This window comes from Felis catus, chromosome A1 (assembly GCF_018350175.1).
Source record: "Felis catus isolate Fca126 chromosome A1, F.catus_Fca126_mat1.0, whole genome shotgun sequence".
Taxonomy (NCBI): domain Eukaryota; kingdom Metazoa; phylum Chordata; class Mammalia; order Carnivora; family Felidae; genus Felis; species Felis catus.
This window is the reverse complement of record NC_058368.1, coordinates 190,367,447-190,392,388: the sequence shown is the minus strand read 5'-3', so window position 1 is coordinate 190,392,388 and position 24,942 is coordinate 190,367,447. Positions and strand designations below refer to the sequence as shown.

Genomic DNA, 24,942 nt, shown 5'->3' with positions numbered 1-24,942 from the left:
ATTCTTCATCTTGTATGAGAGTTGCTCCCTATAATTTTATGAAATGATCTCCCTTATATATCTCCCAGTAGAAATCCAGTGATTCCCAAAACTATCTAAATGCAGCCCAAACATTATAATTCACACAACAAAACTGCCAGAGACTCCTGGAAATAAACAGGCTGCTTACATCCTTGGTGACCAACATTTTCTGCATACAGCATCACAGCGATTTAGTTATTACCTGGGGAAGGGTAGTTTTCAGGCAGCAACAGGTCCTTCTCATTGATTCTTTATATACTGAGGAGGCTCAGCAGAAAGGGGGACACAGACAAGAGAGTAACAGACTTTCAAAGGCCTGAGCTAAGAAGCAAACACCACTTTGAACTAGAACAGATTTGAGAGCTTAGGAGTGTCTGTGAGTTCTCCAAGAAGAGCTCTAAGTTCTGCAATGGAAAAGTCTTTCCAGAAGACTGCCTTTCTGCTTATGTTTTTCGTTCCAAAGGCATTTAGTACATTTCTATTATGTGGGAGAGCCGGGCCAGGCACTGGGCAGGCAATGAGTAAGAGAAGACAAACTTAGTCACCACCACCTTGGAAATGAAGTTTAGGGACCACAGCCTTTCCATCACAGGATTTGATGCCGATAAATATAGATTGCTGGAGCCCTGTGCTTTCTTTCCACCAGGAAACAGAGTTTGTGTACAAGTCACTGCTTCTTCTATGAAAAACATAGCTCCAGTTCTCTCCATGAATGGAGAAGTTGGTCAGAGATATTTCCTTTTGAGTGCACCCCAAGCAAAACTTGGCAACACACGGAGCACACTTCCTTTTTCTCTAGGAGCTCCTTCACACCACAGGACTTGCTAGGCAGTCTACTTAACTGGCAAAGGAGAGCTGTGCAGCAGCACTTACTGGGAAACAATCAATATTCAAAGAAGCATAAGTCTTGAGACTCAGAGAGAACCTTCGAGACCATCTACTCCTCCTCTAATAGCTTCTAAACTTTTTATGGGTCACAGAACTCTTTGAAACTCAGTGGCCCCTTTAGACTTTCTGTACCAAAAAGACATGCACATATCTTAACACATAATTTTCCCTATATTTTCAGTAGCTCTGTGGATACATCATGTGACTGAATTTCCTGGAATTCTTGGGACCACATATTAAGAATTCCTAGCCCAGGGGTGCGTGGGTAGCTCAGTTAAGCATCCAAATTTGGCTCAGGTCATGATCTCACAGTCTGTGGGCTTGAACACCTCATCGGGCTGTGTGCTGACAGCTTACAGTCTGGAGCCTATTTCAGATCCTGTGTCTCTCAATCTCTCTGCCCCTCCCCCATTTGTCCTCTGTCTCTGTCTCTGTCTCTCTCTCAAAAGTGAATAAACATTAAAAAAAAAAATTCCTACTCTATATAAAAGCCCATTTGAACTCTAATGCCCCAATTAGCATGCTCTGAATTGGGTAGCCCCACTGGCTGAAATACAGAGGTGATGTTGTACCTAAATACAGTGTAGGACACAGTTCCATCCCTATGTGAGCTAATTATCTCCCGAAATGTAAAAACTCTGCTTGGTGGCCATGGACAGGGCCTCTAAAACCAATCAGCTGACACATTTCATAGTTTTCACAATGATACCATGCTCAAAAATGAAGTAGTGGGATCTGGCAGGGTTAAAGGGTTAGACCTCTGGGTTGTCAGGATAGTTGCTCGCTGCTGACATAGCAGTAGTATTCATACGGATCTTCCATTTCATATATGTTCTCCTCAATGATATAGATGTTTTCCTCCGAGTGCATTCCTTCTGCTACTGTATTTGCTAACCCTGAGGGAGCGACATTGGCCAAAGTGACCAGGCTGTGGAAATAAATGTTACAATTGAGTTAAGCATTTCCTGGGCAGCACAGAATAGAGTTAAGATAAGAGGCTTTGCTGAAGAGACAACAACCAAATATAGTACATGATCCTTGATCAGGTCCTAACTAGGAAAAAAAAAAAAAAGCCATAAAATAGCAGTAAAACAATTTGTGGAACAGTTGAGGAAATTTGAATTCCTTTGAATTAATCTTAATTTTCCTAAGTATAAAAATGGCATCGCGTTGGAAGGAGGTACAGACTGAAGTGTTTAGGTGAAGGGGGAAGATGTCTGAAATGTCCTTACAAATAGTTCAGAAGAAACGTTCTCTGTAAATAGAGAAACAAACAAAGCAAGCAGGTCCAAATCTCAAACCATGAGTTTGGTTGAAGCGTTTTGTTGTTGTTGTACTATAACTTCAATTCTTCTGTGGACTTGAACAGTTTCAAAAAGAAAAAAAAAAAAAGGAAATATTTTATGGATCCAATCAGACTTGAGTTTGAATTCTGTCTGTCACTTACCAGCCATATGACCTTGGATAAATCGAGTGGTTGGGTTTTTGTTTGTTTGTTTGTTTTCATTTACTCAGTCAAGAAATTTTTAGTGTGTACACACTGTGCTATGAAGCAAGAAATGCAGCAGTAGACAATACACAAAAATCCCATAAAGGCTGTGTATTAGCAAACTTTGTGTCTCAGGGTCCTCATCTGTAAAATGGGAATAATGAACATTCTATTTTACAGGGCTGCTGTAAGGAACATTTATTCATTCAATCATCAGATGTGTAGGTGTCTACTAAGCATCACATACTGTATCAGGGTATATAGTTGTTAATGTGGCAACAACTTCCTAACGTTCTACAGAGCTTACCTTTATAAGTAGGGATGAACATTAACCAACTAATTTCACCAAATAATGAATTAATGCATGTAAATATCACCCATGGGTAATATCACATTTCAAGTTTCAGTTCTAATAACAGATCCTGGCACAGATGATCAAAAGCCATTGATAATTAAATTGTTTTATTTGGCTTTATTTGGCTCTTTTTTACTGCAGAGTATTTTGTCTTAATTGATACACTATCTATATTTACCTAAAATCACTCATGGTTTAGATATAATTCAAAGGGATGAGTCATTTTTTTTCTTGAAATGTATTGCATTCTACCCATGTGCCAAATATCACTAAATTCTAGTACACGCTATATAAGCTTCATATATTTGGAATGGGGAGGTGTGCATGTGTGTATATGTACGCATATGTATACAGTCAAAAACAGATACCGAGACTGCAGTATAATAGACCAGTAGATCTCAACCCTGTTTGCATATTAGAATCACCTGGAAAACTTTCAGAAAAACACCTATACTTAGGTCTCATCCTCAAAGATGCTAATGTATTTGCTCTGGGGTTGGCAACAGTATGTTCAAGTGCCCTAGGTGATTCTAGTAGGCAACCCAAGTTAAGAACGCCTGGGCTGAGCTATAAAAGCCCTGAAAGTAGAGTCTGGGTTTCTTGCTCACTTTTGTAACCCAAAGCTCAACCCAGAGCCTGGATGTAGATCAATCACTAGAAGGGTCAGTTCATTGAAAAAAAAAAAAAAAAAAAAAAAAAAAAAAAAAAAAAAACCAAGAACCATTAATATACAAATAAGCATTTCCTATCAATAGGGAGATGAATTCTATACCTTAACTTTAGTCAATGAAGCTAGAGAAATCAGTAAGTAAAACAGAGCAGTGTGTTTAATTGGCATTACATACATCTAAGGTAAGAAGGAAGTACAAGTTTAAATCCCAGGGCCAGGCTTCTAAGAGCAAAGCCATATTAGAATAGGGGCCTCCAAGATTCCCACCTTCCCCTACCCTACCCATTACTCTTACCTTGAATTCTGTAACTTCTCTTTGCTATAAGAATACCCTAGGTAAAATGTGGAAGAAAAGTCCATTAAAACTGCTCTCATAAAACAAATGAGTTAGAAAATAAAATGAACTCACTGAAGGCAAGGATTGTTTAAGAAAATCTGGTCTCCCCTTGGACTGAATTAAATCAAACTATCAATGTGTGTCTTGGACTGTTACATGGACTCTTCTAGAAAGCAATAAAGATACATTTTTCACATTCAGGAAATACATGGAGCATCTGGTAGGCACTGGGAATGCAAAGGTGAATTGTGAGCCCTGACTTCTGAAAGCTTGTGTTCTAGTGAGGGGGGGGCATTGAAAATAATAATTTCTAATTGTGGAACCAACAATGCACTGTAACAGATGACTGAGAAGGTCAGGAAAAAACTCTCAGGAGGGGTAACCTTTAAGCTCAGTTCTGAAAATAAAGAAAATGAGTCAGCCAAGTGAACAAGCAGGGGAAGAATTCAGGCAAAGAGAATCCCTGGTAATGATGAGTATGGCTTCCTGAAACTGAAAATATGGCTGAAATAAGAAAGTAGCCCAAGATAAGTTCTGAGAGGTAGGCTGGGATAGCTCCTCTAAGGCCTTTTAAGTCATAATCTAGATTTTGGATATTATTCTATAAAATAAGAATCTTACTCTTATTCCTATAAGAAATCATTGGAGGACAGAAATATGAGCTGACTGGGTTTTAAGAAGATCACTCTAACTCCTATGTGGGGAATAGATTAAAAGCAGGTATTTAAAAAATGAAGTTAAGTAGAGATCATGATGCCTCACATCACAGTAAGGTGGTGATCAAAAGAGATTCAGAATAATGAATGTATTTTACATATATTTTGGAGAAAGTCTGAAGGAATTAAAATTGGATTTTATGTTAGGAGGAAACAGGATTCTAGGATGGCCTACGGCATTCTGGCTTAAACAACCAGATGGATGGTAGTGAAACGTTATAATGAGAAAGACCAGAGAGGCAGAGGCTGTGTTCTGGGAAGGTGGAATATAGACTCTAGACCTCCATTTGGGACATGTTAAATGTGGAAGGCATCTAAGTGGCGGTATCAACAGGACAAACATTCAGAGTTGGAGGGGGGAATTAAAGATGACATTTAAACCTATGGAAATAGACACCATCACCTAGAGGGTATGGAGAAAGGGAAAGGGCCAGCCCTGAGGAATAGGAATATCTAAAGGTCAAGCAGAAGAGGAAATAACAAAAATGACTGAAAATGGATGGCCAATGAAGTAGGAGAGTGGTGTTTTAGAAGCCAAGAGAAGGAATACTATCTAGAATGAGTGAGAGTTAATATGATTAAATATTGCCGAAAGATTGACTACAATGAAGACAGAAGTGTCTATTGGATTTAGCAAAATGGAGGTTGTCAGTGAGCTTGACTAAAACTATCTCCATGGTGCTTAAGGGATGGAAGCTAGATGATGGGCTGAAGAGTTCAGGAGGTACAAAGTAGGAAAAATTCATCTGAGAAATATGGCTGTGAAAACAGAAGTGGGAGTAGCTAAAGAGGAATTTGTGAGTTAGAACATATTTTTATGCTGATGAGAATAGAATGAATTGAAAGGGAGAGGTAGATAATTCTAGAGAAAGGGGTAAAAGGAGAATTAAGTCTTAGCTAAGTCTAAGGAGATGGAACAGGTCTTTTATACTTCATCAGTTGAGTGAGAAATGAGAGGGGTTTGAGTGGTACTGAGGTATGCTCGCTCATCTCAGAGAGTGCCCTAGAAAGATACGGGATTGCTGGTTGTATTGCTACCAATTTATGGCTTTGATGTCATGACTTAAAAACCTGTCACCTTGGTCATAAGATTTTGTCTAGCAACCTGTAGACCACAAATCAAACAGGACTTTCCTATCTGTCCTTCGAAGTAGCCATGTTTTTGGAGTAATACATATGTGTGTATAAAGTGTCAAACTTCTCCCATTCATTATCTTCACTTCAAGCCTCTTTGCACCAGCTGAAATGGCATGGCAGAACTTGAAAGGCTAGTGAGTACTAGCATTGCTCTTTTTCAACCTGTAGACTTTGCATTCATGTGATCAATTCACAAACTCCACTACTGCCTCTGTGCAAACCCAGGTAAGTGTGGCTGGGGTAGTTTCTTTCCGTGAACAATCCATTTACCGAGGATAGCATAATGGTAAGGAATCAGAGAGTCCTGCTTTCAAATTCTGTATCTAATAACTGTGTGGCTCTGGCCAGCATGTTTATTCTCTATTTGGTAAATTAGAATAATATTAGTATCTTTCTCATTAAGGTAATCATGAAGATTTAATGCCCATAAAGCACTCAGCAGCTTTAAGTCGCACAATTAGGGTGACCAATTCATCCTGGTTTTCCCTGGACTGTCCCAGTTTTAGCATTGGCAGGATCACATCCTAAGGCCCCTTCAGTCCTGGGAAAATCTGGGGTGGTTGGTCACCCTATATGCAGTCCATGTTTTAAGTATTAGTAGGAAGGGTTGCTAGAATGTACTAAGCCCTGGGGTATAAGGTCTTGGCCTCTGTCCTCAAAGAGAAGAGAATATATCACAAGTATAAAAGTGTGCAAAGCTTTTGGGGTGATGACGATGTTTGGGTCTTGATTATAGTGATGGTTTCCCATGCATAATCATCTACTGAAACTCATCAAGTTGAATGTACTTCAAATATGCAGCTATTATATATGAATCATACTTCAAAAAGATTTTTTTAATAAAAATAACTTAGAAAACAATGTGTGTGCTGAGTGTCATGATAGAGCAAAATACAAATGCTGCAATCCTGGCCATGACCCATTGGTAAAAGGACTTGCCAGCCCTCTCTCTAAAGACCTGTGCCTGAGAAACAAATAAGATAGAAAAACGCACAGAAAGAAATTACTTTCTGTTGTCGCACTTCCTAATAAACTTAATTCATGAATTAAAGAAGTTTATTTTCTTTTTTTTTTTTTTTAATTTTTTTTCAACGTTTACTTATTTTTGGGACAGAGAGAGACAGAGCATGAACGGGGGAGGGCCAGAGAGAGAGGGAGACACAGAATCGGAAACAGGCTCCAGGCTCTGAGCCATCAGCCCAGAGCCTGACGCGGGGCTCGAACTCACGGACCGCGAGATCGTGACCTGGCTGAAGTCGGACGCTTAACCGACTGCGCCACCCAGGCGCCCCAAGAAGTTTATTTTCTTAATGAAAGGTAAGAGAACAGGTGCTAGAATCAGTCTGCTTGAATTTCAATTCCAGCTTTGCCTCTTATGGATTCTGAAACCTTGGGAAAGAGGCTCACTTTCTAGTAGCTATAGTTTCTTGCACTATAAAACGGTGATAAATACTACCTACCACATGAGATGGTGACGATAAAATGTACGTAAAACGTTTAGCACCAGGCCTGCATATTACATGGTAAAGCATTGCATAAAAATTAGCTATTATTATTGTTAGGTTTGGAAGGACCACAGGGTACTCAGTTTAATCGCCTTCAGGTATAAATACAAACTTACATTTGTATCTAGGTTTGTGTTGGTTCCTATTTTAACAGTTCCTTATCAGAGGGAGAGAGTTGCAACATCAACCAACTTACATGTGAGAATTAAAGCAGCAATGATAAGAATGAGAGTCAGCCCAGCAGAGATCCCCACTCCAATGTAGATGCCTATTCTGGTGGTCACAGCAGAGTCTTGTAGTGCGTTAGCCAATGTGGGCATTTGCTATGGAAACACAAACAGAATTGCAGCAGATGGGCAGAAATCAGTTGTGTGCTCAGCTAGTCTCGTGACGTATGGCACCAGAGGAGTGCAGGGACCTTGAGACCGTGCATGATCTATCTCCTTCTAGACAAGCCTCAAACCACCCAAAGAACGGGATCAGCATAATCCTTAAACTTAGCAAGGGAATAAAATGTGCTGCTTCTACAATGTGGGTGGGGGGGGACAAGGAACTCTTAATAAATGGACTCCCCTCCCCCACAAACATAAATAGGTTTTAGGGTGGAACCCTGTTCATCCAAGGTCCCCTGGTGTTCCAGGGAGTTTCAGAGTGGTTTAAACTTGGTGTCTTGCAGAGAAGCCCCCACCTTCACAGAAAAACTGATTCAAGGGCCAGGCCTTTGCAGCCAGACAGTCCTGGGTTCAAATCCCAGCTCTGCCATCATCTTGGAGAGTTCTTAGGAAAATGAAGTAACAAGAAATACAAAATGCCTAGCACAGGGCCTTGTATGCAGTAAATGCAATCATTGCTTACGTGGTGATATGTATTGTGGCTATTTCTCTAATTAGTTTTATTAATTTTATTTTTTAACTGAAAGCCATAACATTCTTCTGCTTTCAAAATTTTAGTCCATATTCTCCCTTTAAAAGCAACAATGATAAATAATTTTAAAACAAAGAAGTCAAAGAAATTAAATTTTCCACTTATTCAATCAACTTTTACTACAGGAGTGCTATATGCAAGGTACTGTGCATTAAATACTATGGATATACAGAGGTACTTAGAGTCAGTCTTTGGTCACAAAGATGGGCAGGGACAAACACAAAGTGCTGAGCCTTGGTTGTGAACACACAAGTAGGGGACTTCATCAAATGAATGCAGACTCCTGTATACATCCTCAAAGAATTTTTTTTTAATTTTTTTTTCCACGTTTTTTTTTTAATTTATTTTTGGGACAGAGAGAGACAGAGCATGAACGAGGGAGGGGCAGAGAGAGAGGGAGACACAGAATCGGAAACAGGCTCCAGGCTCCGAGCCATCAGCCCAGAGCCCGACGCGGGGCTCGAACTCACGGACCGTGAGATCGTGACCTGGCTGAAGTCGGACGCTTAACTGACTGCGCCACCCAGGCACCCCGAGAATTTTTAAGTCACTACTATAAGCTTGATATCTAGGGGATTCCCTTTTGCTCTGAGAAAGTGGGGGACACTAAAATTGTGGTTAATTAAAATATTGATTTGTTTATACTTCGATATATACATTGTTGACTTCAAATACTCCTGACTAGTGTCTTGTCAGACATAAATAAATTTACACAATCTTTCTCATCAGGGTTACCATGCAAGCGAGAAGAAATATATTCCAGGGATATGGAGGGTCTTTGAACCCTCCACAGCGGTTCGCAGTTGTGAAATATGAGTAGAGAAACAAGAAGCTAGTGGTTTTGTGTTTTTGTTTTCCAGCACTTACTATGTGCTAGGCACTTTACACTTACCCCCTCATTCTGTCCTTAGATGGCTAGAAGTGGCCCTCATCAACATGTTACAGCGGAGGGCTCTGAGGCTAATGGAGAGTGAGGCATGTTTTCTCCAAAGGCGAGGAGCAAACAAGAATGAAGACTAAAGCCAAACTTTCTTTCCTCTGAGTTGAATATGAGGTTAGCACGCGCGCACCCACACACACATGCATGCACGCACACACATGTCCATGTCACTTACAGTTTGATTTTTATCATGGAGGGCTTCCAGTGTCCGTGTCTCTGCCATAAAGAGAAAAAAACAGCTGATAGAATAGTCAAGAACGTTTTCTTTTATCTGAGTTTTAAAAACTCTTAAAGATGCCTAGAATCATATTTGAAATTAATCCTACTTTATACTCTTCACAATAAGTAATTGTGAGACCAACAAAATTTTCTAAACACTTACAAATCAACGATTTGATACGGATGACCATTTTTTTTTATCCAGATAACGAACCTGACTACTTATGTTCTATGAACTGGAGACCTCTGCCAGGAAAACCTCTGTTGAATAGTGGTTTGTTGTGTCCACAGCACCCCAAAGAGGGCAGCAAATTGCCAACAACATTGATAACACTCAACCAGGCATTATATTGTAATGAGACTTTGAAAGATAACAAAAGTTAATTTTCTTAAAAAAGTTTAACATTTACTCATTAAGAGGGAGACGGGGTATTTCATTGCCTAAAAATGAAAGTAATAATAACTATAGCTATAATTTACCATGAGCTGACATGGTGCTAAATTCTTTGAACGAAGTATCTCATTTAGCATTCAAAACAACTATCCTAAAGTAGAGACTATTAGCCCCATTTCGCAGATGAAGAAGCTGAGAATTAGGAAGTTAGGGGACTTACCCAGGGTCACAGAGATTAGTGAATAACAGAAATGGCCTTTCGATTTAGGTCTGCATGGCTTTAAACAAGACACTCTGAACGATGTCCCTTTCAACAACCTTTACTTTTGCATTGTCACTACCAAGTGGTCACATTGCCCAGGTGCCATCTCACCTTCTTTCCTTTTTACTCATTCATTTCTTTACCTGCTTATCCATTTGATGAACATGTACTACACCCCTTCTCTGTGCCAGGCCCAGGGTATACAGCCGCGAACAGCATGGGCACAAGCCCTGACCTCACAGATGCTGCTTTCTAAAAATCAATAGATGGTTAGCTTTGGGAAAATTAAGGATGCCTACTCATTTATCTGGCTGAGTCAGAGGCTCTGAAACTTCTTAAATGTCATGGCCACTTTCTGGAAGCCTAAAAATCTAAATCCTTTAAGGCAGGACTCCTGCTTTAACAATGATTTTTTTTTTAATTTCTTTTTTTAACATTTTGTTTTATTTTTTGAGAGACAAAGAGAGACAGGACATGAACAGGGGAGGGGCAGAGAGAGACAGGGAGACACAGAATCCAAAGCAGGCTCCAAGCTCTGAGCTGTCAGCACAGAGCCTGATGCAAGACTCAAGCCTGAGCCGAAGTCAGACGGTTAACCAACTGAGCCACCCAGGCATCCCAACACACCATGATTTTAATATTAACATTTTACTATTCTCAGCCTAAAATTATTTTTAAAAAAGAGGAAGTAAAAGAGATTGTCTTCCACTTACCTTTGCTCTTATTACCCAAAAAGGAATTTAAAGAATAAAAACCACATTGGTGGAACTACTAAGTAAACATGAATCTTAACCACACACAAGATTTTCTAATGTAAATCCAGTTTCTGCTTCCCTGTAATTATTTTTCTTGGCCTAAATGATAAGACTGACTTCTCTTTTTTTTTAAATTTCGATTTACAGTGAAAATGACCCAACAGCACTCCATTTTATAGATTGTCACAGATTATTTTCACATAGATAACCATCAACCAAGTGAGTGGGACAGTTGGAAAAAGTTGCTTTGATTTTCCCAAAGAACCCAAGACTTGGCTGGAGTGAAGGTAGCAACAGGGTGGCACGTGAGAGTCTTAAAAGTTTATGAATTTGTAGTTACCATCTAGTACATATTATATGCCAGACATGGTGCTTAGTACTTTATTTGCCCAACAGCTTTTAATCTTCACCACAATAAGTAGGTACTATTATTTTTCCATTCTTCAGATGAAAAACCTGATTCTCAGAGAGGTACTTTGCCTAAAATCGCACAACTATTCATTGACAAACCTGAGATTTAGGCCAAGTCTATCTCCAGAGCTGAGGATTCACTGTGACCCTGTCCTGCATCCTTCAGGTGGAAGAGACATTACATTGTTTTGTGTTCAAGATAGGTTCCATGATTCTTGAATTCTTACTTGTTAAGGTTCCATTCCACTTTTATAGCAAACATATGAAATGTACCCACATTCCACACTAAAGAGGTTGTAGGTACTGTGCCTATATTCCCAATGCAAGAAATGCCCCCATCTTTGTTGCCCTAAAGGGAAGGAACTAACAAGTAAAAACTAAAGAGAAAAAGACTTGTTTAGGATATAGACAACTCTGAGGAAATATACTGCCTCGTGAGGAAGGTATGTGGGTATACAGTGAATGTGCACTTGGTGGTGATGTTATAAACAGCATTGGTAGCACAGGATGGGAATGTGGGCATACAATAAATATCTGGTATGACTTGCTTAGGCCACAATGAGGGCTACCATCTGTTCCCACCATATTTAATTTCCTCACTAATTGCATAAGAGATATTATCTACCAATCACTAAACAACTACCAAAAATTAAACCACTAGAGAGCTAAGGTTACTACTTACAATAATAACCAGTATTTGGGTGCTTTGTGTGGGTCAGGTACTACACTGAGCACTTTACAACCATTGTCACACTCAATCTTTAGAACAATCTTACGCAGTAGATTACCCTCGACATAGAGGTAAGGAAATTGAGCCTCACAAAGTTTGAGCAATTTTACCTTGAGCTCACAAAGCTAGCGGGAAGAGCTGATATTTGAACCCATTCTACCTATCTATTGCTGATGTGCTTAACCACAATCGCATTCTGCCTCCAGATCTTATTGGTAACATTAAGGACAATAACCAATGTGTACTGAGTACATAGTATGATCAAATACTGGGCTAAGCACTTGAGACACCCTTTCTTAGTTAAATTTCATAAGGTGGGATTTAGGAGATTTATGAGATTAAGATATGGGACTTACCTGTTATTACCCTCATCTTACTGAATGGAAGACTAAGCTCCAGAGAGTATAAGAGAGACCAGGACTTTGACAGGAGACATTTAAGATTAATCTCCCTGCTCAGTGTGACCTGAGGTCTGCTCTTTTGATCCTATCTTCTCTTCCAGAGCATCATGGAAAAGTCCTTGTTGAATTAAAGAATATAGCTGCTCCTTCTGAGGTTGGAATTGAGGGAAGATGATGGGCTTCATTCCAGTAAGAAGAGATCCTTGAAATCACCTAATCCAACCCCAAACATGGACTGGGATGGATTCATAACAAAACATCCCCATTCTGGGAGTCAATTGGAAAATAATGGCAATGTAATGAGTTTTTCATTAGAATAAATGTATTTAATTTTAAAACATGTCTTTTATAATTGCAATAATGGATAATAATGCAATTTTTTCCTTATTTGGCAAAATACATATATTACCAAAATTCTTTTTTTAGGGGGAGGGAGTGGGAATTTTACTAGGTTGCAAAATCCAAAGATTCTGAACCCTCTCCTTGAACAGAACAGGAAGGCGAGGTCCAGGGAAGTGAAAGGCTTCAGCCCAGGTCACAGGGCTACTTGTGACTAATACCAAATCCTAGCTCAGTGCTCCTTTTTCCCAACACAGGTTTGTCCCCACCACCCCTCTCACCAAACACAATATCTCAGGTGCACAGGAACATTCACACCTCCACTCAAACCCATTTCTCATCTCTTTCCCATATTCAAAATCCTCCGAACTCAGAAAATGCCAGAAGGCTTCCTCCTACACCACTTGTATAATTACCTGAGCCATATCCCTTGGTGGTGAGCATCCTTGGAAAGGCTGTACCGAAGTCTCTGTGTGTAGGCCGAGCAGGGGTGACCTTGGCTAATGTCAGAAACCAATATAAGGATGAGACTTCTCTGAGAGCAGAGAGCTTGTTTCGGGGAATCAAAGGGGCAGCAGAAAAAAATATGAAACACAACAAATGAAGAAAGGCACATGCCCAACTGCCAAACCTACCAGGACGTGTTCACTGAGAGTGTATGAGACTCTTCACATGTTGGGCAGAGGTCTGTTACGGCCATCGTCATCACAGTCTAGTTGTTAATAATAGAACTAATAGCCACACAAATGGCCATGCTAAATGCTTTTTATAAAACACTTCATAAAATCCTTCCAATGGCCTGTGTGGTAGGAATTGCCATGTTTTATAGAACAGGAGGCCACAGACCTTAAATAACTTGCCCAAGATTACACAGCTAGTAAGAGGCAAAGTTGGATTTAAACTGAGCTTCATCAGCCACACACTATGCTGTATAAATCTTAAAATGTACAAACACATGTACCCCGCCACTACCCACCCCACACATACACAGTCCAGTGGTTCTCAATCCTGGCTGCACAGGGAGGAGAATCATCTAAGGCAGACTTCGTAAAATCCCAGAACTCGGGCTCTACCTCCGGAAATGCGGATTTCTCTGGTTTGTGGGTGGGGACCAAGAAGATGTAAGTGTTAAAAAGCTTTCCAGGTAATCTAATGAGCAATCAGGTTCTTAACCACTGATCTAGGCCTTTCCTCCCATTCTACAGATCCTGTCCCTGAGTTTGAAAATAGAGGAAGGGAATTAAATGTGGCTGGGCATTGTCAGTGGAGCCTGTTAAACTTTAGGTCTTAGGGACCCACTCCTAGGGCTATAATCGGGGAGATCAGAAGTGAGACCAATCAGTATATTTAATTACCTGCAGGTGAGTTTTATTCATAAAGAAGACATGCAAAGGTCCACTCACCTGGTTTGATGACCAACTCCAGGTTTGATTTTTTATCATTCATTAGGCCTGGGAATTGAATCCGGCAGCAATAGGTCCCACTGTCAGCTAGAGTCACATTCTCTATAGTCAAGGACACATCTCCTTTGTGGAAATTCCTCTTTAGCTGGTACCTGTTGGATGTCTGATATTTCAAGTTCCTTCCATCTGTGCTGAGCACCATACTATGACATTCAAACATAGGACAGGATCCCTTGCCCCAGCAGACAGGCACAAGATTCTCAGGAGTGGCTGGAGAGTAGGTGCAGGGCAGAACAGCATTCTGACCCACTTCAACTATGTATTCCTCTTCCAAAGACCCTGAAGAAAGAAGTAAAGAGAGCAAGATCCAGGCAATGAGTGAGGCTGGTCCATTTCAAGAAAACTGCAAGTAATGCCATACAGAATAAAAAGGAAACCAGTCCTGCTGTCCTGTTTGGAAGATGATCCATTATGACAATGATTGTCAGTCTTGACGAGCATCAGAATCACTAGAAAGCCTTGTTAAAACACAGATGGCTGGGCTCAACCGCTAGAGTTCCTACTTCGATAGGTCTGGGGTGGGGTATAAAAATTTGAATTTCTAGCAGGTTTCCAGTTGTTGACAGAGCTGGTTGGAAATTCACTTTGAGAACCAATGCCCTAGGAGACAATTGTGGTCTAGCCCTGTGAACATCAGAGGGCTGGGCAGATAGATAGGCAGAAAATGAGTCATTGTTAGCTAGTAAAACAGCTCACCCATCTGCTCATCGATGAAAGGCAGTTAACATAAAGCTCTCTCTTTTTTTAAGCACTCAGCACATAATGAATAAAAACTATTGGCTAAATAAGAAGCTTGCATATTTGAAACCACCCACAGGCTATTTTGAGGTTTGAAATGAATTGTCTTTAAGTATATATGTATATTAATAAATATATATAGTGAAACATTTAAACAGTATAAAAAGGCATATGAGGGCTCCTGGGTGGCTCCGTCAGTTAAGCGTCAGACTTTGGCTCAGGTCTTGATCACACAGTCCGTGAATTCAAGCCCTGCAATCAGGCTCTGTGTTGACAGCTCAGAGCCTCGAGACTGCTTCAGATTCTGTGTCCTCCTCTCTCTCTGCCCCTTCCCCACTCATGTTCTCTCTCTCTCTCGCTCACTCTCTCAAATAAATAAACATTAAAAAAAATTTTAAAGATATATGAAAAGTATACTCCCTCTCCCTGCTCCTTCCCATTTTCTGGTTCCCCTTCCCAGAGTCTATACATTAAGGACCATTCATGTATTCCCACATGGAAGTCTAATATACATGTTACTCCCTACAACACACATCCACAAATGGAAGTCTAATATACATGTTATTCTGTTCTTTGCTTTATTCAATTAACATTTCAACTTAGAGACATTTCATATCACTATGTTTGGTCAGCTTCACTGTTTGCATCATGGAGATATCACAAACTGATTTACCTACTCCCCCACTAGTGGGCATTTAGGCTGCTCCCAAACTTGCTACTACAAACATTACAATGACCGTCTTTGTATCTTTATCTCACGCTATCCAAGTGTGACAGCCCGTGCCCAGACTTACTTGTGAGTAGTGGCAGCAGCAGCAGGACACAGTCAAAGGAAAGTTGTGAAACCATGGATTCTGAAGAAGAAACGTCCAGTAATAGCTCTGTTTAGTTTTGATTCTCCAGTGGAACTGGGTACCTCTTGCAATTGTATCTCCTCCACAATCACAGGAGCAACGGCTGCTCTCCCCGACTGCTGGACCAACACACCAGGGCACCTGACTACCGATCTTTCCTCTGTTAATGCTGTCAAGTCCACAGTTACATCAAAGAAAACCCCAGTTGTCTGTCGTGCTACACCACACACATCCTGTAAGGGCTCTGATATTTATCCTGTTAGTATCAACGAAGAGGAAGCAATACTCAAGGAAGAAAAATGTCTCTCAGCCAGTCAAGAAAACTCTCTTAGCAAGTGGAGAGAGCCCTCTCATATCTCCAATGAAATAATCCTCTGTTTGGAATGGATGGCGTGTGGGTCTAGCTGGTTACCAGGGAACACAAGGCAGGAACATATCATCCATACATTCATTCAGTCAGATCAGTCAGTTGGTTGGTCATGTGATCAATATTAATGGACTAGGAGCTGGAGAATACCACAATGAATGGCATGTCTCTTATTCTCAAATTTATGGGCCCTTTCCACCCCCGGAACTTAATTCTTAACCTTGTCCAAATACAAACTGGGCTGTGCTATATAACCTTGTTGGATCTCAGTTTCCTCATTTATAAAATGTATAAAATGAGGAAATTGTACTAGGTGACATATGCATGGCTCCCTGCTATAATATTCTGACTTTGACCTGAACTTTCAAACCCTTCCACTTAGGAAAGATATTTCCTTTCTGCAGTGTTTATCCCCCACTGCAGTGGGAATCAAGGGGACCTCAATATTCTATTACATCTTATGTAATAGAATCAGATGGGATGTCTCCTCCCTCCCAGCCCTGGGGCTCTAGACGTAAATTCTCAGAAAGGGTTGAGTTTCAGCCACACTATCCATCACTGAGGTAACATCTCAGACCCCTGAGATAGTGACAGCCCTCAGTCTCAGCCCTGAGATAGTGACATTTCTCTAGGAACCTTAAAAGCCAATGATTCTTTAAAAAAAATTTTTTAATGTTTATTTATTCTTGAGAAAGACAGAGTGTGAGCAGGGGAAGAACAGAGAGAGAGGGAGACACAGGATCTGAAGCAGCCTCCAGGCTTCGAGCCGTCAGCACAGAGTCCAACACGGGGCCTGAATGCACAAGCTGTGAGATCATGACCTGAGCCGAAGTCAGACACTCAACCGACTGAGCCAAAGCCAATGATTCTTTATCAGAGTAAGGTCACAGACTGAATAGTTTCTGAAAACCCTGTGGACTTCCTGTCTTTTCTTGCTGAACTTCCTTGTCACTCATCTTTATGCCACTAAATGCATTCAGGATAAATATCCAGCTTGTTCAACGCGTGCACTTTCCATAGGATCAGAGGTAGCAGTTACTCAAGAGATCACAGTAAATTTCTTCATTTTATGGATAGGGAAACTGAGACCTAAAAAGGTTGATTTGCCCAAAGGCATGTGATTAGTAATTTCAAATGAGAACTGAGTCCCCCAAGCTCCAGATTTTTTCCACTATAAACCATTTTATGAATTTCATATCTGTCCTTAATATGCTTACCTACATAACTAATAAAAACCAGCAAATGTCCATATTGAAGGGTAAGGTAGAATGGACTAAACATGGGGTCAGATGATATGTTTACTGCATGGCCCCAATCAACACTCTTAAAAGTGTCAGCCCTCAGATTTTGTATTCTGTTTTTCCTTTTTTTCCGTGTTTTGTTTTTTATTGTTATTACTCTGTTTTATGTCCTTATCTAGAGTTACTACTGGAACCAGTTTCATAAAATATTAATAACTTATTAATTCATCGAAGTCTAGACAGTGAATGTGCGCTTGAGGGTGATGTTATAAACAGCATTGGTAGCACAGGATGGGAATGTGGGCATACAATAAATATCTGGTATGACTTGCTTAGGCCACAATGAGGGCTACCATCTGTTCCCACCATATTTAATTTCCTCACTAATTGCATAAGAGATATTATCTACCAATCACTAAACAACTACCAAAGATTAAACCACTAGAGAGCTAAGGTTACTACTTACAATAATAACCAGTATTTGGGTGCTTTGTGTGGGTCAGGTACTACACTGAGCACTTTACAACCATTGCCACACTCAATCTTTAGAACAATCTTATGCAGTAGATTACCTTCAACATAGAGGTAAGGAAATTGAGCCTCACAAAGTTTGAGCAATTTTACCTTGAGCTCACAAAGCTAGCAGGAAGAGCTGATATTGGAACCCATTCTACCTACCTATTGCTGATGTGCTTAACCACAATCACATTCTGCAATGCGAACCTAGAAATCTACTCCAATCCCCTTCTTTTTTTTTTTTCTTGTGTACAGGGAAATGTTTCTGAGCATTTTCATGTTTATTTAACTTTTCTTTCTTGTTTCTTAAAATCAAACTATTTAGATAATTCATCCAAATGGCTAAAATTTGAAGCAGTATCAAAGCTTTATGAAGAAGCCTTGTTCCCATCCTCCAAGTCTACCAATTTCCCCCACCGCCCTGTAGGTTTCCATTCTCCTAAGTCTCTTTTGTATATACCCCCAATGCAGACACAAGAAAATAAAATATGTATTGTTATTCCTTCCTTTCTTAGACAAATTGTGTATCCACGTTATAACTTGCATTTTCTATTTACTGTTTTATATACATTTTTTTTACATACACAAAAGCAGACAGGAAACTATGAGTTCCCAATACACAGATTTAAAATTACCAACTTCTATTTTAAAACAAATCCCAGATCTCATATCACTTCACCCTTACAGATTTTAGTGTGTATTTAAAGTGGACTTTTTGGGGCGCCTGGGTGGCACAGTCGGTTAAGCGTCCGACTTCAGCCAGGTCACGATCTCACGGTCCGTGAGTTCGAGCCCCGCGTTGGGCTCTGGGCTGATGGCTCGGAGCCTGGAGCCTGTTTCCGATTCTGTGTCTCCCTCTCTCTCTGCCCCTCCCCCGTTCATGCTCTGTCTCTCTCTGTCCCAAAAATAAATAAAAAACTTTGAAAAAAAATTAAAAAAAAAAATAAAGTGGACTTTTTGCTGCATTACTATAATACCATTATCACACATGACACCAAATTAATAATGATGTCTTAGCACCTAAGTCTCCAGTTCATAATCAAATTCCCCTGGTTATCTCAAAAATACCCTTTTACAATACATTTATTTACATCAAGACCCAAACAAGGTCCCTGTGTCACATTTGGTTGTCATATGAATTAAGTATCTTAATCTGGGACAGTTTCCCTCCATCCCCCTGCCACTCACTGGTTGTAAAATCAGTTGTTCCGCAGAATATGCCACATTCTGGGTTTGCCTGCTTCCTTGTGGTGTCATTGAAATTATTCCTCTTTTCTGTGTATTTCCTGTAAACGAAACTTAGCTCTAGAGGTTTTTCTTTGAAGAGTGCTTCGCTGCTGGTGCTCTGTGCTTCAGATCCGACAACTGTCTGCTTGCTCTACCTGTAGAGGTGCTAACATTTATCAGCTTGCATCTATCTTTTTAAACTTAACTTTCTAGACAAATACCATATGATTTCATTCATTGTGGAATTTAAGAAAAAAAACAGATGAATATACAGGAGGGGGAAAATGAAAAAAGAAAAGAGGGAAACAAACCATAAGAGATTCTTTTATTGTTGTTGTTTGTGTTAATTTTTTAATATAATTTATTGTCAAGTTAGCTAACATATAGTGTATACACTGTGCTCTTGGTTTCAGGGGTAGATTCCCATGATTCATCACTTCCAGACAACACCCAGTACTCATCCTAACAAGTGCCCTCCTCAATGCCCATCACCCATTTTCCCCTCTCTCCCATGCCCTTATCAACCCTCAGTTTGTTCTTTGTATTTAAGAGTCTCTTATGGGTTTGCCTCCCTCTCTGTTTGAAACTTTTTTTTTCTCCTTCCCTTCCCCCATGGTCTTCTGTTAAGTTTCTCAAGTTCCACATATGAGTGAAAACATATGATATCTATCTTTCTCCGACTGACTTATTTCACTTAGCATAATACCCTCCAGTTCTGTCCACATTGTTGCAAATGGCAGGATTTCATTCTTTCACATTGCCAAGTAGTATTCCATTGTATATATAAACCACATCTTCTTTATCCATTCATCAGTTGATAGACATTTGGACTTTTTCCATGATTTGGCTATTGTTTAAAGTGCTGCTATAAACATTGGGGTACAAGTGCCCCTGTGAATCAGCACTTACGTATCCTTTGGATAAATTCCTAGTAGTGTTGTTGCTGGGTCATAATTTTATTTTTCATTTTTTGAGGAACTTCCACACTGTTTTCCAGAATGGCTGCACCAGTTTCCATTCCCACCAACAGTGCAAGAGGGTTCCTGTTTCTCCACAGTCTTGCCAACATCTATTTTTTCCTGAGTTGTTCATTTTAGCTACGCTGATGGTGTGAGGTGGTATCTCAATGTGGTTTTGATTTGTATTTCCCTGATTATGAGTGATGTTGAGTATCTTTTCATGTGTCTGTTGGCCATCTGGATGTCTTCTTTGGGAAAGTGTCTATTCATTTCTTTTGCCCATTTCTTCACTGGATTATTTGTTTTTCATGTTGTTGCATTTGGTAAGTTCTTTATGGATTTTGCATAGTAACCCTTTATCCAATATGTCCTTGCAAATATCTTCTCCCATTCTGTCGGTTGCCTTTTAGTTTTATTATTTCCTTTACAGTGCAGAAGCTTTTTATCTTGATGAGGTCCCAATAGTTCATTTTTGCTTTTATTTCCCTTGCCTTCAGACATGTCGAGTAAAAAGTTGCTGTGGCTGAGATCAAATAGGTTGTTGCCTATTTTCTCTCTAGGGTTTCGATGGTTTCCTGTCTCACATTTAGGTCTTTTATCCATTTTGAGTTTATTTTTGTGTGTGGTGTAAGAAAGTAGTCCAGTTTCATTCTCCTTCCTGTTGCCGTCCAGTTCTCCCACCACGCTGATGTCTCCTGCTTTGGTTTTCTTATTCAATATTACTTTGGCTATTCAGGGTCTTTTGTGGTTCCATATAAATTTTAGGATTGTTGGGGCGCCTGGGTGGCGCAGTCGGTTAAGCGTCCGACTTCAGCCAGGTCACGATCTCGCGGTCCGGGAGTTCGAGCCCCGCATCGGGCTCTGTGCCGATGATGGCTCAGAGCCTGGAGCCTGTTTCTGATTCTGTGTCTCCCTCTCTCTGCCCCTCCCCCGTTCATGCTCTGTCTCTCTCTGTCCCAAAAATAAATAAACGTTGAAAAAAAATTAAAAAAAAAAATTTTAGGATTGTTTGTTCTAGCTTTGAGAAGAATTCTGGTGCAATTTTGATTGGGATTGCATTGAATGTGTACATTGCTTTGGGTAGTATTGACATTTTAACAATATTTGTTCTTCCAATCCATGAGCTTTTCTTCCATATCTTTGTGTCTTCTTCAATTTCTTTTGTAAGTTTTCTATAGTTTTCAGCATACAGATCTTTTACATCTTTGGTTAGGTTTATTCCTAGGTATTTTCTGGTTCTTGGTTCAATTGTAAACGGGATCGATTTCTTGATTTCTCTTTCTGTTGCTTCTTTATTGGTGTATAGAAATGCAACCAATTTCTGTACACTGATTTTGTATCCTGAGACTATTGAATTCAAGTATCAGGTCTAGCAGCTTTTTGGTTGAGTCTTTCAGGTTTTCCAAGTAGAGTATCATGACATCTGCAAAAAGTGAAAATTTGACTCTTCTTTGCCAATTTGGATGCCTTTTATTTCATTTTGTTGTCTGATTGCTGAGGCTAGGACTTCCAACAACTTGTTAAACAACAGTGGTGAGAGTGAACATCCCTGTCGTGTTCCCGATCACAGGGGGAAAGCTCTCAGTTTTTCCACATTGAGGATGATATTAGCTGTGGGCTTTTCACATATGGCTTTTACGATTTTAAGGTATGTTCCTTCTATCCCAACTTTCTTGAGGGTTTTTATTAAGAAACGATGCTGTATTTTGTCAAATACTTTTTCTGCATCTATTTATTATATGGTTTTATTATATGGTTCTTATCCTTTCTTCTATTAATGTGATGTATCACATTGATTGACTTGTGAATATTGAACCATCCCTGCAGCCCAGGAATGAATCCCACTTGATCATGGTGAATAATACTTTTAATATACTGTTGAGTTCAATTTGCTTGTATCTTGTTAAGAATTTTTGCATCCACATTCATCAGTGATACTGGCCTGTAATTCTCCGTTTTAGTGGGGTCTCTGTCTGATTTGGGAATCAAGGTAATGCTGATTTCATAGAATGAGTCCAGAAGCTTTCCTTCCATTTCTATTTTTTTGAACAGCTTGATAAGGATAGGTTTTAAGTATGCTTTAAATGTCTGGTAGAACTCCCCTGGGAAGCCATCTGGCCCAGGACTTTTATTTGTTGGGAGATTTTTGATAACTGATTAAATGTCTTTGCTGGTTATGGGTCTGTTCAAATTTTCTATTTCTTCCCATTTGAGTTTTGGTAGTGTGTGGGTATCTAGGAATTTGTCCATTTCATCCAGGTTGTACAGTTTGTTGACAAATAATTTTTCATAGTATTCTCTAATAATTGTTTGTATTTCTCTGGTGTTGGTTGTGATCTCTCCTCTACCATTTGTGATTTTATCTATTTGGTTTCTCTCATTTCTCTTTTTGAGAAGTCTGGCTAGTGGTTTATCAATTTTGTTCATTTTTTTCAAAAAACCAGCTCTTAGATTCATTGATCTGTGCTACTGGTTTTTTGGATTCTATATTGTTTATTTCTTCTCTAATCTTTATTATTTCTCTTCTTCTGCTAGCTTTGGGGTTTCTTTGTTGTTCTGCTTCTAGTTCCTGTAGGTGTGTGGTTAGGTTTTGTATTTGGGATTTTTCTTGTTTCTTGAGATAGGCCTGGATTTCAATGTATTTTCCCCTAGGACTGCCTTTGCTGCATCCCAAAGGGTTTGGACTTTCGTGTTTTCATTTTCATTTGCTTCCATATACTTTTTAATTTCTTCTTTAATTGCCTGGTTGACCCATTCATTCTTTAGTAGGATAGTCTTTAACCTCCATGCATTTGAAGGCTTTCCAAATTTTTTCTTGTGGTTGATTTCAAGCTTAATAGTGTTGTGATCTGAAAATATGCATGGTGTGATCTCACTTCTTTTATATTTATTGAGGGCTGTTTTGTGACCCAGTATGTGATCTATCTTGGAGAATGTTCAATGGGCACCTGAGAAGAATGTGTATTCTGTTGCTTTGGGGTGAAAAGTTCTGAATATATCTGTCAAGTCCATCTGGTCCAGTGTATCACTCAAGGTCATTGTTTCTTTATTGATTTTCTGACCAGATGATCTGTCCATTGTTGTAAGTGAAGTATTAAAGTCCCCTCCAATGATCATATTCTTACTAATAAGATTGCTTACATTTGTGATTAATTGATTTATATATTTGGGTTCTCTCAAGTTTGGGGCAGAAACATTTATAATTGTTATCTCCTTTTTAAAAAAAATTTAATGTTTATTTATTTTTGACAGAGAGAGAGAGACAGAGCATGAGCAGGGGAGAGGAAGAAAGAGAGGGAGACACAGAATCCGAAGCAGGCTCTAGGCTCTGAGCTGTCAGCACAGAGCCCAACACGGGGCTCAAACTCACAGACCGCAAGATCATGACTTGAGCCAAAGTTGGACGCTTAACCAACTGAACCACCCAGGTGCCCCTAATTGTTATCTCTTCTTGATGGATAGACCCCATAATTGTGATATAATGCCCTTCTTCATCTCTTGTTACAGCCTTTAGTTTAAAATCTAGTGTGTCTGATAGAAGTATGGCTACTCCAGCTTGCTTTTGACTTCCAGTAGCATGATAGATGGTTCTCCATCTCCTCACTTTCAACCTGAAGGTGTCCTCAGGTCTAAAATGAGTCTCTCGTAGACAGTATATAGATGGATCTTTTTTTTTTTAATCCATTCTGAAACCCTATGTCTTTTGATTGGAGCATATAGTCCATATACATTCAGAGTGTTATTGAAAGATACAGATTTAGTATCATTGTGTTATCTGTAGGTTTCGTGCTTGTGGTGATGTCTCTGGTCCTTTTGTAGTCTTTGCAGTGTTCCATTCACAGAGTCCCCCTTAGGATTTCTTGCAGTGATGGTTTAGTGGTCATGAACTCCTTCAGTTTTTGTCTGGGAAAGGCTTTATCTCTCCTTCTATTCTGAATGACAACTTTGCTGGACAAAAGATTATTGGCTATATATTTTTCCTATAAAGCACATTGAATATTTTCTGCCACTCCCTTCTGGCCTGCCAAGTTTCAGTGGACAGGTCTACTACTATCCTTATGTGTCTATCCTTGTAGGTTAAGACACGTTTGTCCCCAACTGCTTTCATAATCCTCTCTTTATCTTTGTACTTTGCCAGTTTCCCTATGATGTGCCATGGAGAAGACCTATTCTTGTTAAATCTGAAGGGAGTTCTCTGTGCCTCCTGGATTTGAATGTCTGCCTCCTTCCCCAAATTAGGGAAGTTCTCAGCTATAATTTGTTCAAGTAAACTTTCTGCCCTTTTCTCTCTTTTCTTCTTCTGGAACTCATATGATATGAATTTTATTATGTTTCATTGAATCACTTAGTTCTGTAATTCTTCCCTTGTGGTCTAATATTTTCTTATCTTTTTCTCAGCTTCATCATTTTCCATAATTTTATCTTCTATTTCACTTATTCTCCCCTCTGCTTCCTCCATCCTTGCTGTCCAGTGCATCTAGTTTATTTTGCACGTCATTTACAACATTTCTTAATTTGTTGTGATTATTACTTAGTTCCTTGATCTCTGCAGCAATAGATTCTCTACTGTCTTCTATGCTTTTTCTGAGCCCAGCTTAATCTTATGACTATTATTCTAAATTATTGCTCAGATATATTGTTTATATCTGTTTTGGGCAATTCTCTAGCTGTCATTTCTTCCTGGAATTTCTTTTGAGAATTCTTCTGGTCATCATTTTGGCTAGTTTTCTGTCCCTTATGTGTTTTAATAGCTTATTATGTATCCTGCACCTTTTAGCACTATTATATTTAAAAGGGCTCATACACTGTCCAGGGCCTGGCTCTTCAGGAGGTGTTTTTGGAGTGTGTTGCATACTCTCTGTTGTTAAGACCCTGGTTGCTTTATCTCCCTACTCATAGTGGTGGTTTAGGCCTTCCACCAGGTGTGTTTTGATTTGTTCATTGAAGTAACCCTGGAAAAAGTTTTAAAAAGGGGGTGGTGGTGAGAGAAACTTTATCCCATACAAAGAGAGAAATGACAGGAGTGGGGAAAAAGAAAAGGAAAAATAATTGACCAGGAAGAGAATTAGAGAAACTATATGGTA

The 24,942-nt window shown here is 39.6% G+C and overlaps 2 protein-coding genes across 5 annotated transcripts in view; both read right to left on the bottom strand.

Annotated features, from left to right (window-relative positions):
* HAVCR1 (hepatitis A virus cellular receptor 1) overlaps positions 1-424 on the bottom strand; it is a 37,229-nt gene extending 36,805 nt beyond the window's left edge. Inside the window, exon 1 of the mRNA XM_045059040.1 lies at positions 224-424. Within this exon, the coding sequence (XP_044914975.1) occupies positions 224-265 (42 nt within the window). The 5' untranslated portion in view covers positions 266-424. The remainder of the gene's footprint in view (positions 1-223) is intronic.
* A 189-nt stretch (positions 425-613) lies between these two features.
* HAVCR2 (hepatitis A virus cellular receptor 2) overlaps positions 614-24,942 on the bottom strand; it is a 30,719-nt gene continuing 6,390 nt past the window's right edge. Inside the window, exons 2-8 of one of the 4 annotated variants that reach the window (XM_045036328.1) lie at positions 15,489-15,548; positions 13,897-14,235; positions 12,910-12,993; positions 9,158-9,198; positions 7,315-7,441; positions 3,719-3,755; positions 614-1,837 (exon numbers count right to left, since the gene is read on the bottom strand). In XM_045036328.1, coding sequence (XP_044892263.1) covers positions 1,678-1,837; positions 3,719-3,755; positions 7,315-7,441; positions 9,158-9,198; positions 12,910-12,993; positions 13,897-14,235; positions 15,489-15,543 — 843 coding nt within the window. In that variant the 5' untranslated portion in view covers positions 15,544-15,548 and the 3' untranslated portion in view covers positions 614-1,677. Of the gene's footprint in view, positions 1,838-3,718; positions 3,756-7,314; positions 7,442-9,157; positions 9,199-12,909; positions 12,994-13,896; positions 14,236-15,488; positions 15,810-24,942 lie in introns of those variants that run through there. The other 3 variants (XM_003981347.4, XM_045036331.1, XM_045036337.1) reach the window with 3 other exon arrangements.